This window comes from Saccopteryx leptura, chromosome 5 (assembly GCF_036850995.1).
Source record: "Saccopteryx leptura isolate mSacLep1 chromosome 5, mSacLep1_pri_phased_curated, whole genome shotgun sequence".
Taxonomy (NCBI): domain Eukaryota; kingdom Metazoa; phylum Chordata; class Mammalia; order Chiroptera; family Emballonuridae; genus Saccopteryx; species Saccopteryx leptura.
This window is the reverse complement of record NC_089507.1, coordinates 85,611,435-85,624,949: the sequence shown is the minus strand read 5'-3', so window position 1 is coordinate 85,624,949 and position 13,515 is coordinate 85,611,435. Positions and strand designations below refer to the sequence as shown.

At 36.8% G+C, this 13,515-nt stretch overlaps 1 protein-coding gene across 1 annotated transcript in view; it reads left to right on the top strand.

The window, feature by feature from the left end:
- MANBA (mannosidase beta) overlaps positions 1-13,515 on the top strand; it is a 145,961-nt gene that overhangs the window by 47,096 nt on the left and 85,350 nt on the right. Inside the window, exons 6-7 of the mRNA XM_066383897.1 lie at positions 2,465-2,640; positions 3,524-3,634. Of these exons, the coding sequence (XP_066239994.1) occupies positions 2,465-2,640; positions 3,524-3,634 (287 nt within the window). The remainder of the gene's footprint in view (positions 1-2,464; positions 2,641-3,523; positions 3,635-13,515) is intronic.

Genomic DNA, 13,515 nt, shown 5'->3' with positions numbered 1-13,515 from the left:
TCTCTTAAAATAAGAGAAACCAGAAGGAAAATCATAGGAATCTAAAGGTCATGTAGCTGTCAAAGAGTTAGAGATATTTTAGAAAACAAACAACTTTGGATCAGATTGGACTGTACGCTTCTGTTTAAAAACAACAAAAATTCCATAAAGGGAAAACTGAGAGACTCAGTATATATAAATACTTAGTAGGAGAAAAGCATCTTTAACTAAAAAGTGTGGTTGTCTTGATATATTTTGCTGTGTCTTAGAAAAACTTGTAGGCTATGTGTGGGTAAACTGCAAAATTGACTGGATCAGACCAAATGTAATTCAGGGCTCATTGACTTGTGCTCCTAAGAATGAATCAATTAATGAATAAAAATAGTTCTGAAGTCCAGGCTTAGGTTTTCTGAAGTGCGCGTCAAATCTGTCTATACTTTTCACTGCTGTGAGATGCAAGTGATGAGATGTGGTGTGATCATCTTAGAACAGCTCTGATGGATCTATATTCGGAAGGAATGCCAGTTTTAAAGGCTATGGTCATTATCCACAAACAAATTTGTGATGCTGAAATTGGAAAGTTATCAGTCCTCTCCTTATTTGTAGGAGAAGGGTCCCTAAGATATTTCCCAGCTGATAACCTCGCATCATTCCTTCAGAAGGGAAAACAGAAGCCATTTAATAGGCATCCCCTCAATTTCTTGCCAGGAATCATACAAACTGAGTGCATTAGCACCTCCTTTCTGTGGCAGTAAAGACTGAGAACACTTGGTGGCTCTGACACCCTGCCTGTCCAGCCTTTTTTGGTACTTGATCACTGGTTTCTCCTGTGTAACCTGAAAATCATGGGTCTGCTTTTCTACCTTGCCTTGCCCAAAGCTTGCTTTGACAGTGTCTTATTTAAAAATCCAAACTCAAATGCAAATCCACTTCTGGAACTTTTAAGCAAACAATGTAAATTAAACGGATGATGGAGGAAGGGGTTATATTGTACATACATAATTTAAAATGCCACTTCAGACCCTGCTGAAACATTCTGCCCCACCCCCAAACTCCACTCCCGTGTTCCCATTCCTTAGGCAGCTGTCTCGTCTTACTTTTCTCTCAGTAACCTTCCTCTTCAGCCTTGCACACTCTTTCTTTTCTTTTCCTCCTCTCCTGGATTTTTTTCCCCCTTTCTGCACAGGTTGAAATTTTATGTCTCTCTGCTTCTTCCATTTACATCTACTGTGCTGTGGTCCCTAGTGATTTATTTTTTAAAAAATACAAATCTGATGAAGTTACTCTTTCTGATAAAAATCTTCAGTGGCTCCCCATTGCTCCAGCAAGAAGATGCCAGGTTCCTCACACGGTCCAGCATGAGCTGAACCTGCTCCCCTCCTCAGTCATGCTGGTCTCCCTCACCAGTCTGGTCATTGCCTAAGTCCTTGTTATGGTGTTGCTCATTCTTTTTTTTTTCTCCTTTTTGATTTAGTGTTTTTGGATTCTTCGGATGTATTCCTAGAAATGGGATAGCTGGTTCATAAGGCAGTTCCATTTCTAATTTTTTGAGGAAACACCATACATACTGTTCTCCACAGTGGCTGTACGAGTCTGCATTCCCACTAGCGTGCAGGAGGGTCCCCTTTTCTCCCGTCTCTCATTGCCTGAGTCCTTGTTACGGCATTGCTAATTATTACTCATTGCACTTTTGCACTTGCTTCTTCTGTGTCCAGAATACTTGTTGTTTTCCTCTGAACTTAGCTAAAGCATCCTCTGGGCTCTGCTACATACTGTTTTTCATAAAAGCCTTCCCTCATCCTCTGTAAGTTAGCTGTTCTTTCTTGTGAGTATTTTCTCGGAACAGCCTCTTGCTTCTCCCATAGTAACGTTATCCCACTTTGGTACTAGTCTATATCCCATTAGACTTAGCTCATGAGGGCAGGGTCAAGTTCATCCTGCCAACCATTTCATTCCCATCACTTGGCAAAGTACACAGTGCATAGAAGATTCACCATAAATATTTCTTGGCTAGATAATCTACATTAAACATATATTTCTGTTTTTTTCATGTTTGGTTAATTCAAATACATCTAAGTTTATACCTAATTATGTGACTTAAAACCCTCAGTGTTTTTACAATACTTAATAAAAAGGAACAAGTGCATATCAATCCTGGGAAATTTATGCTATTTTTTTCATTTGTAATTTCCTATTTGCTCCCTACTTATATTGATAGTTTTTATGGCTTATGATTTTAATATTTTTTAGAGTTGAATGTGTGCAAAATATATAAATTTAGTTACTCTTCTCTGGGATGACAGATTAAATTCAAGGTTAAAGAGAATTTCCACCTAACTTTGTATCATGGCCGCGTTTGTGGAGCACTTTCTGGTGTAGAGCCTGCTTTGGTCTTTTCTTCAGTGAATCCTAAGAAGTGCAGTGATAATGCTTAGCATATTTTATATATATATATATTTTTTTCTTTTTCTTTTTTCTGCCTTAGATTGCCTTACCCAGGAGTGGAATCTCAAAATAGAGTCTTCTTTTGATGTTGTCGGCTCAAAGCCAGTTTCTGGTCAAGTGATCGTAGAAATCCCTAAACTGCAAACCCAGCAGACACACAGCATTGAGCTTCAGCCTGGGGAAAGGACTGTTAAGCTATTTGTGAAAATTAACAAGGTGAATGATGGTACTTCCCAGGAAGCATGAGATGAAAAGCAATACTGTTCAAAAGAAAGGGTTAAAAGCGTCTGAATATGAAAGAAAAATGTACTTTTTCTATTTACTTTAATTTTAACCTCTTATACATATTGTGTGTGTGTGTGCGCATGCGTGCTAAGGATTGATTTTCCCATATTTCAAGGTTTAGAAAATGGAAAATATGTGTCAAATTTGGCATCCTTTTCTCTCAAGAAGGCAGGTGTGTTATATTTTAATTTTTCTGCAGTATTTTCAATATTCTAAATCCAAAATACATTCTAAGCATTATATTTAAACACGGTGATTATTTTTGGTACTTATAAATTTATTTTGAATATTGATGTTTATTCTACATGCAGAATTCTAATTCCATGACCTTTTTTTTGAGTAAAAGTGGGCTAGGTTTTACCTTTTCTTTTTCCTTTTAAAAATTCTTCTAATTGATAATTGTGAATGGAAAAGGATGGAGTAAGTCAACATTCAGATAAAGTAAGAACTCAAAACAATGTCTATTTCTGGGCTTAAAAGAAGTCAACTTCAAAGTCCAATTCTAAATGTTAAGAATATAGAATAAATGTAAGCTTGAGTGATAGAAATGGGAAGACTTGTTTTTCTGAACATTCATGTTACTCTTTCTTTCCTTTCCCTTTTAGTATGTTAAACCATGCTAAACTCCTAGTATGCTGACTTTAAAATATTATCTGTGCATTGGTATAATTTGGCATTTAATAAGGAGAGAGATTTATATTGTTTTAGAACCTAGAATTTCTATGAGAAATTGATATAATGCCCTGAATCAGTACATTATTTTCTGAAAATATGCCATAGATTACTTAGAATGATTTTTATTATTTTTTAAAAGAACATTACTGTAGAAACTTGGTGGCCTCATGGACATGGAAACCAGACTGTGTACAACATGACAATTCTTTTTAAACTGAATGAAGACTTAAACATTAAAAAATCAGCTAAGGTAAGCAAATACTTTAAAATATTTTGTGAAAAAAAGTTTATTTCTTGTTAAAATAACAATACATATTTTTGTTGGAACAGAAAAATCAAAAGAACTTCTGTAATCCCATCATTCAGAGATAATCACTAGTAATAGTTGTAGGCATTCCAAAGCTTGTGTGTGTGTATACAATAAGTCCTTACTAACATCCTTGCTAGGGTATGTGACTTATGTGAAATGATATTTAATGAATTCAGTTTTACCATTGGCTAATTGATAAAAACAAGGGTTAAATTCCTCTGTACCTCATCAACCGTTATAGGGAAACAACGTTGAACAAAATGATGTTATTCGAAGACTTGCTATATTTGTAGTTTTAAATGGGTCAGAATTTACATATTATTTTTTGTTTTTAATATAATTTATTTAATTGTATATTTATATAATCTAATTTTAAAAAATAATTAAAACTTTTTAAAATTACATCTGACATACAGTATTATTAGTTTCAAGTATACAACAGTGAATATTTATATAACTTATGAAGGGATCACCTCAATAAGTCTAGTAATATTATTTTATTTATAAGTATTTTCCTACTGTGTTTTAAGTTCTACTTTATATCAAAGTAATACATACGTATACTTTTAGAGCTCAAAGTATTCATTTCAAAGTAATACATACGTATACTTTTAGAGCTCAGATATTACCAGGTTTATATGAAAAATAGGATCCCTTGCCCAGCCCTTCCTGCTTCTATTTCTTACTCCTCATAATCAACGCTTTTTTATTTTTATTTGCTTCTTTTGCTGTATATCTTCACTTTTCCAAATAACATGCTTCTAATAGTGTGTTCTAATTTTTCAGCTTTGTATATTGCCTATTGACTTCTGACCTAGAGGAGGGGCTGTAGCTCCCTTACAGATTCTCTGATGTCCCCTGCTTGGCCCCACCATGAACATTTTACCTTCTTCTGCTTTCCTAATGTAGGTAGTGGCCATTCTTGTTAACTCCATATTCAGTGTTTACATGATTATATTATGAAAATAATACTCAAGCTTGACCTGTGGTGGTTCAGTGGATAGAGCATTAACTTAGGACACTGAGGTCACCAGTTTGAAATCTTAGCCTTGGCACATAAGAGAAGCAATTAATGAACAATTTAAGTGAAGCAACTATGAGTTCATACTTCTTGTCACCCCCTTCTCCTCTCACTCTCTAAAATCAATAAATAAAATCTTAAAAAAAAGAAAATACTATTCAAAGCTAAACCTCATGGTGTACTAAAATTGTATTTATTTTCTGGTGCAACTTTCTGTTTTCATTAGAGTGAATAGCTATCTCATGTTTCTTTGTTTTCTATTGACTTTCCTCTAAATCATATACATACATTCTGATGTACTTGAAATACCTTTTAAATATAGTCATGTTTATTAGGTAATCTATCCGTTGTTTTATTATTACTGTTATTAATCTTTTAATTTTTGTTAATTCTTGAAACTCTCCTGGAGCCATTTTCTCGTTTCCCAGACCTTGCTTAGTTAGTTACTCTCTGGACCTTCTACTTAACTGTTGTCCTTGAACTTCCTTTTGTTATTATTATAGGAATCACCTCCTCCTATCTTCTGGGATTTTTAGGTATTTCTTTAATTTTTTTCCTGGATTATAAATGGAACCCTATTTCGATAGACCCATGTTTTTCTTTTTCTTTTTTTGGCTTTACACTTTTGGTGAAACATTTTTTTAAATAGAGTCTTGAGGGTGGATATGTGGAAAATGATATTTTGAACACTTTTGTAAGTATGCAAATATATAAAGTTTATCTTCACAGTTACTTGATAGTTGGCTGTGTTTAGAAGTCTAAGTTGGAAATTATTTTCCTTCAGAATTTTGAAGTTATTGCTTCATTATCTCTTAGCTTTCATTTTTGGTTTTGAAATGTACTTACATTGTAATTTCTGCTTTCTTGTATGGAACTGTTTTTGTTTGCCTCTGGAAACTTTGAGGATTTCTTTATTTCTGAAAATCAAAAATTTGAAATTTTGAAAATGAGTTTTTTGTTGTGCTAATCATCTGAGCTTTTCTGATGTAGAAACTCAATCGGGAAATTCCTTGTAATCTTTTATAAATTATCATTTATTATCAGTGTTTTGTTTTCCTAGTACAACTAATCAGACATTGGACTTCCTTGACTGAGCCATATTCTTAGATTTTCTCTTCTATCTTGTTTTCTATTTTCTGGGAGATTTGCTTCATTTTATATTCAGTTTTTTAAAATTGGATATTTTATTTTTATAACTTAAGTTATTTTTCCATTTTGTTGAATTAATTGAGGTGACATTGGTTAACACAATTATACAGGTTTCAGGTGTACAACCCTACAACACATCATCTGTACCCTGTATTATGTGTTTACTTCTCCAAAAACAAGTCTAGGTCCATCACCATTTACCCCCCCCCACCCTCCTTTGCCTTCTCTCATGTCCCCTCTCCCTAGCCATCACCATACTGTTGACCATGTCCATAAGTTTTTTTCTCTTTTATTTCCTTCTTTACTCAATTCCTTCGCTGCTTTCCCCCATAATTGTGAGCCTGCTCTCTATCTGTGAGTCTCTCTATTTTGCTTATTAGTTAATTTTGTTCATTAGATTCCACATATCAGTGAAATCATATAGTACTTGTCTTCCTCTGGCCGGATTATTTAAGTTAGCTAACGCTTTCCAGGTCCATCCATGCTATCGCAAAAGGGAAGATTTCCTTCTTTTTATGGCTGAATAGTATTCCACTGTGTATATGTATACCACTGTTTCTTTTTTCTTGGCGGCTATTTTTTTTATTAATTTTAATGTATTGTGTTAATATTGATTTAATTATATTACTCAATGTAACTCCCTCACCCCACCCCCTTATCCCTTCTTATATCCCCTTTGCCGTCCTCCCCCTAACTCTCTCCTCCCTTCCCTCTGGGATTTGCTGTCCTGTTATCTGTATCTATATGTTATGTATACATAATTTTACTATTCCTTTCACCTTCTCTGATCCCATCCCCTTTTCCCCCTTCCCTCTGACAGCTGTCCCTCTGCTCCCTGTGATCCTGCCTCTGCCTCAATTCCATTCCTCAGTTCACTTTGTTCATTAGATTCCACATATGAATGAGAACATATGATATTTGTCTTTCTTTGCCTGGCATATTTCACTTAGCATAATGATCTCCAGGTCCATCCATTGCAAAAGGTAAAATTTTTCTTTTTCATGGCCTCATAATATTCCATTGTGTATATGTACCATAGCTTTTAATCCACTAATTCACTGACGAACACTTGGGCTGTCTCCAGATCTTGGATATTGTAAACAATGTTGCAATAAACATGGGAATTCATATCTTCTTTTGAATCACTGATTTGGTATTCTTAGGTTTTTTTATCCACTCATCTACTGATGGACACTTGGACTGCTTCCAAATCTTGGCTCTTGTAAATAATGTTTCAGTGAACACAGGGGTGTCTATATTCTTTCAAATTACTGTTTCCGGTTTCTTTGGATAAATGCCAGAAGTGGAATTGTTGGGTCATAAGGCAGTTTAATTTTTAATTTTTTTTTTTTTTCATTTTTCTGAAGCTGGAAACAGGGAGAGACAGTCAGACAGACTCCCGCATGCGCCCGACCGGGATCCACCTGGCACGCCCACCAGGGGTGATGCTCTGCCCACCAGGGGGCGATGCTCTGCCCATCCTGGGCGTCGCCATGTTGTGACCAGAGCCACTCTAGCGCCTGAGGCAGAGGCCACAGAGCCATCCCCAGCGCCCGGGCCATCTTTGCTCCAATGGAGCCTTGGCTGTGGGAGGGGAAGAGAGAGACAGAGAGGAAAGCACGGCGGAGGGGTGGAGAAGCAAATGGGCGCTTCTCCTGTGTGCCCTGGCCGGGAATCGAACCCGGGTCCTCCGCACGCTAGGCTGACGCTCTACCGCTGAGCCAACCGGCCAGGGCTCATTTTTAATTTTTTGAGGAAACTAAACTGCTTTCCGTAGTGACTGTACCAATTTACATTCTCCCTAACAATGACAATGCATGAGAGTTCCCTTTTTTTTTTTTTCTTTTTGTGACAGAGACAGAGACAGTGAGAGGGACAGATAGGGACAGACAGACAGGAAGAGAGAGAGATGAGAAGCATCAATTCTTTGTTGTGGCACCTTAGTTGTTCATTGATTGCTTTTTCATATGTGCCTTGACTGGGGGGGGGTCTACAGCAGACCGAGTGACCCCTTGCTCAAGCCAGTGACCTTGGGCTCAAGCTGGTGAGCCTTGCTCAAACCAGATGAGCCCACACTTAAGCTGGTGCCCTCAGGGTTTCACACCTGGGTCCTCCGCGTCGCAGTCTAACGCTCTATCTACTGTGCTACGGCCTGGTCAGGCGAGAGAGTTCCCTTTTCTCTACATCCTTGCCAACACTTGTTTGTTGATTTATTGATAGTAGCCATTCTGACAGGTATGAGGTGATATCTCTCAGTGGTTTTATTTTGCATTTCTCTGATGATTAGTGATGTTGAGCACTTTTCCATATGTCTGCTGGCCATCTGTATGTTCTCTTTGGAGAAGTGTCTATTCAGGTCCTTTTCCTATTTTTTAATTGTATTTCTTGTTTTTGCTTTTTTTTTTTTTTTTTGGTGTTGAGTTTTATAAGTTCTTTATAAATTTTAGGTATTAATCCTTTATCAGATATATCATTGATAAATATATTCTCCCATTCAGTAGGCTGTTCTTTTCATTTTGTTGATAGTTTTGTTGTGCAAAAGCCTTGTAGTTTGATTTAGTCCCATTTGTTTATTTTTTATTTTGTTTCCCTTGCCCAACGACATATTACTTGTAGCTAAGAGAAATGTGAGAGATTTTACTGCCTATGTTTTCTTCTAGGATTTTTATGATTTTAGTCTAACATTTAAGTCTTTAATTCATTTTTAGTTTATTCTGGTTTAAGAAGGTGGTCCAGTTTCATCTCTTTGCACACATCTGTCCCATTTTTCCAACACCATTTTTTAAATAGACCATCTTTACCCCACTGTATGTTTTTGCATCTTTTGTCAAATATTAATTGACCATAAAGACATTGGTTTATTTCTGGGCTTTCTATGTATTTCTTTTCATTGATCTATATGTCTATTTTTATGCCAGTACCATGCTGTTTTGATTATTACAGCCTTGTAGTATAGTTTAATATTAGGTAGCATGATTTATCCAACTTTGATCTTCTTTCTTAAGATTGCTATTGCTATCCAGGGTCTTTTGTGGTTCCACATAAATTTTTGGAATATTTGTTCTGATTCTGAGAAATATGCCATTGGTATCTTGATAGAAATGGCATTGAATATATACATTTCCTTGGGTAGTATGGACATTTTTATGGTGTTAACTCTCTTCATCCATGAACATGGTGCATGCTTCCACTGATTAGTAGCTTCCTCAGTTTCTTTCTTCAGTATCTTAAAATTTTCCAAGGATTTTAACCAACGTCCTTTACATCCTTGGTTAAATTTATTCCTGGAACTTTATTCTTTTTGAAGCAATTGTGAATGGGATTGTTTTCTTAGTTTCCCTGATAGTTCATTATTAATGTATACAAATGCAACTGATTTCTGGCTATTTATTTTGTATCCTGCTACTTTACTGAGTTTATTTATCAATTCTAGTAGTTTTTTGGTGGAATCTTTAGGGTTTTTTATGTACAGTATCATGTCATCTGCAAATAATAGCAGTTTTACCTCTTTTTTTCCTATTAGGATGCCTTTTTTTTTTTTCTTTGTATGATTGTTGTGGCTAGGACTTCCAGTACTGTGTTGAACAAGAGTGATGAAAGTGGGCATCCCTGTCTTTTTCCCAATATTAAGGCAAATGCTTTCAGTTTTTGCCTATTGAGCATCATGTTGGCTTTAGGTTTTCATATATGGTCTTTATTACGTTGAGTTGTGTTCCCTCTGTTCCCACTTTGCTGAGAGTTTTTATCACAAATGTGTGCTGGGTTTTACCAAATGCCTTTTTTTCCTCTATTGATGTGATCATGTGTTTTTTATTCTTCATTTTGTTATGTGGGGTATCATGTTTATTGATTTGCTGATATTGTACCAACCTTGCATTCCTGGAATAAATCCCACTTGATCATGGTGTATGATTGTTTTTATCCATTGCTGGTGCGGTTTGCTAATATTTTTTGAGGATTTTAGCATCTATGTTCATCAGGGATATTGGCTCATAGTTTTCTTTCTTTGTAGTGTCTTTACCTGGTTTTGGAATTAGGATAATGCTGGCCTTATAAAATGAGCTTGGGAGTCTCTCCTCTTGAACTTTTTGGAATAGTTTGAGAAGAATAGGTGTTCGTTCTTCTTTGAATGTTTGGTAAAATTGACCTATGAAGCTATTTGGTCTGGGACTTTTGTTTGTTGGGAGTTTTTTGATTACTGTTTCAAGTTCACTAGTTGTAATCTGTTTGTTCAGATCCTCTGTTTCTTCCTGATTCAGTTTTGGAAGATTGTTGATTGTATGTTTCTACTAATTTATCCATTTTTTCCAGTATGTTCGATTTGCTGGCATATAGTTGTAATATTTTTCTTTTTACAATGCTTTGTATTTCTTTGGTGTCAGTTATTACTCCTCCACTTTCATTTCTGATTTTATTTGCAGTCTCTCTTTTTTTCTTGCTAAATTTGTTTAGGGATTTGTCAAACTTGTTTATCTTTTCAAAGAACCAGCTCTTGGTTTTATTGATCTTTTGTATTGTTTTGTTAGACTCTATTTCATTTATTTTATTTTATTTATGTATTTTTGTGACAGAAACAATGAGAGAGACAAAGAGAGGGACAGACAGGGACAGACAAAAAGGGAGAGAGATGAGAATCATCAATTCTTTGTTGCGACGCCTTAGTTGTTCATTGATTGCTTTCTCATATGTACCTTGATCGGGAGGGGACTTCAGCAGAGTGAGTGACCCTTTACTGTAGCTAGCAACCTTGGGCTCAAACCAGTGACCTTGGGCTTCAAATTAGTGACCTTTGGGCTCAAGCCAGCAACCATGGGGTAGTGGCTATGATCACATGCTTAAGCCAGCGACCCCATGCTCAAGCTGGTGCACCTGTGCTCAACCTGAATGAGCCTGCATTCAAGCTGGCAACCTCGGGGTTTGGAACCTGGGTCCTCCAATTCCCAGTTTGATGTTCTATCCACTGTGCCACCACCTGGTCAGGCTCATCTATTTTTTATTTTTTAAGTGAGGCGGAGAGATAGTGAGACAGATTCCGGCATGCATCCTAACCTGGATCCACATGTGAACCCCTGTTTGGGGCAGATCCTTGAATCAACCGAGCTATTCTCAGTGCCTGGGGCTGAAACTTGAACCAATCGAGCCACTGGCTTTGGGAGGGGAAGAAGGGGAAGAAAAGCAGATGATTGCTTCTTTTGTTTGGCCTGACTGGGAATCAAACCTGGGATGTACATACACCGGGCTGATGCTCTATCCACTGAGCCAACTGGCCAGGGCCTATTTCATTTAATTTTTCTCTGATATTTATTATTTCCTTTTATCTACTCACTTTTGGTTTTGTTTGTTGTTCTTTTTCAAGTTTTTTTTAAAAAAAAATTTTTTTAAATTCATTTTAGAGAGGAGAGAGAAAGGGAGAGAGAGAGACAGAGAGGGAGAGAGAGAGGAGAGAGAGACAGAGAGACAAGGTGGGGAGGAGCTGGAAGCATCAACTCCAATATATGACTTGACCAGGCAAACCCAGGGTTTCGAACCGGCGACCTCAGCATTTCCAGGTCGACGCTTTATCCACCTCGCCACCACAGGTCAGGCCCAAGTTTTTTGAAGTGTAAAGTTAGATTGTTTATTTGAAATTCTTCTTGTTTCTTGAGATAGGCTTATAATGTTATGAATTTTCCTCTTAGGACTGCTTTTGCTGTATCCCATAGATTTTGTGTTGTTGTTTTTTTATTTTCATGTGTTTCAAGGTATGTTTTGATTTCTTTCTTGATCTCATTGTTAACCCAGTCATTGTTTAGTAACATGTTATTTAGCCTCCATGTCTTTGTGTGTTTTTCACTTTTTTACTTGTGATTGAGTGCTAGTTTCATACCATTATGGTCAGAAAAGATGCTTGATTTTATTTAAATCTTCTTAAATTTATTAAAACTTGTTTTGTGTCCTAAAATGTGGTCTGTTCTAGAGACCATGTGTACTTGAAAAGAATGTATACTCTGCTTCTTTGGAGTCAAAATTTATTTTAAAAATTATATTGTATTTGTATTTTATGGTTATAATATCTTCTCATTTCTGTTAGAATATTAATTATTAATATAACTATTTTTAGAGTTTTCTCTGCATTGTTTTTGCTTTCCACATTCCTTTATGTTTTTTATTTGTTTTGGTCTGTGTTTTCCCATTTGCGACTTTCCTTGAATGTCCAATTGTCTTTGTTGTCCATTTATTCTGAAGATTAAGGCACAGAAATATAGATGTGAGCTTCAATGTTTGGTATTCAAGTGGAAACTGACTTTATCATAAGATGATGCCCACATGTCAGTTGCCATAGATCGTGTGTGTGTGTGTGTGTGTGTGTGTGTGTTTAACTTTGTTAGTGAGGACATTATTCTCTTGCCTGGGAAGTACAAGACTGGTTGTTACCTTTCAGAGAGTCAAGTGGCAGCAGGGGATTAAAATTCTTACCATTGAGCAACAGGCATCCCCAAACTATGGCCTGCAGGCCGCATGCGGCCCCCTGAGGCCATTTATCCAGCCCCCCACCGCACTTCTGGAAGGGGCACTTCTTTCTTTGGTGGTCAGTGAGAGGAGCACTGTATGTGGTGGCCCTCCAACAGTCTGAGGGACAGTGAACTGGCCCCCTGTGTAAAAAGTTTGGGGACCGCTGGAGCAAAGGGTTTTATCACTTCCCCCTCTTGTGGTGGGCTTCTTTGAATCTTTAGTTTCTCTTATTGGGAAAGGCAGAATGATAGGTGAGCTTCAGAATTCTTTCTTTAAAACAATGTACTTGAGTTCTGCTTTTACAATAAAACATTTTATAGGTAATTATACATAAAACTGCCTCTCCATGTCACTTTAAAAATTCTTAAATTGGGGCAGGGCTAGAACTGGAGCTATCCAGAGAGGCCAGTGGGGAAAAGTAACCCCTGTCCTCTAAAGTAATACTCTCAAAGTACATCAAGAGAAGGGCCAATCTTCCTTCACCTATCAGACTGATATTTTATTTTTTATTTTTATTTTTTTTTGTGACAGAGACAGAATCAGAGAGACAGGGACAGACAGACAGGAAGGGAGAGAGATGAGAAGCATTAATTCTTCGTTGAAACATCTTAGTTGTTCATTGATTGCTTTCTCATATGTGCCTTGACCAGCGGGGGGACTACAGCAGACTGAGTGACCCCTTGCTCGAGCCAGCGACCTTGGGCTCAAGCTAACAAGCTTTGCTCAAAACAGATGGGCAACCTCGAGGTCTCAAACCTGGGTCTTCCACTTCCCAGTCCGACATTCTATTCACTGCGCCACAGCCCAGTCAGGCCAGGACTGATATTTTTAAAAAATTCATAAAAATGTTTCCCCTTGAAGACATAAACACCTATTTCCCCTCTAATTTTATGAGTAAGCCTATAGTAATCTCAGCTGGAGAATGTTGAAAGGAAAATTTTGACTTAATCTAAAGAAATTACTAGCACCTGCCTAGTTTGAGATATAGCACTAGGATTGGGAAGAACAACACTTTGGTATTTATTAGATACACTGGGAAAATTTTTTTTTCGTTTTCTGTTACATGAGGTTTTAGGACTTTTTCTATATATTTCTGCATCACTGATTCCAAATCTGAAGTCCATTTTTTGGTTGCATGCTCTAGTTTTTATGCAATTTT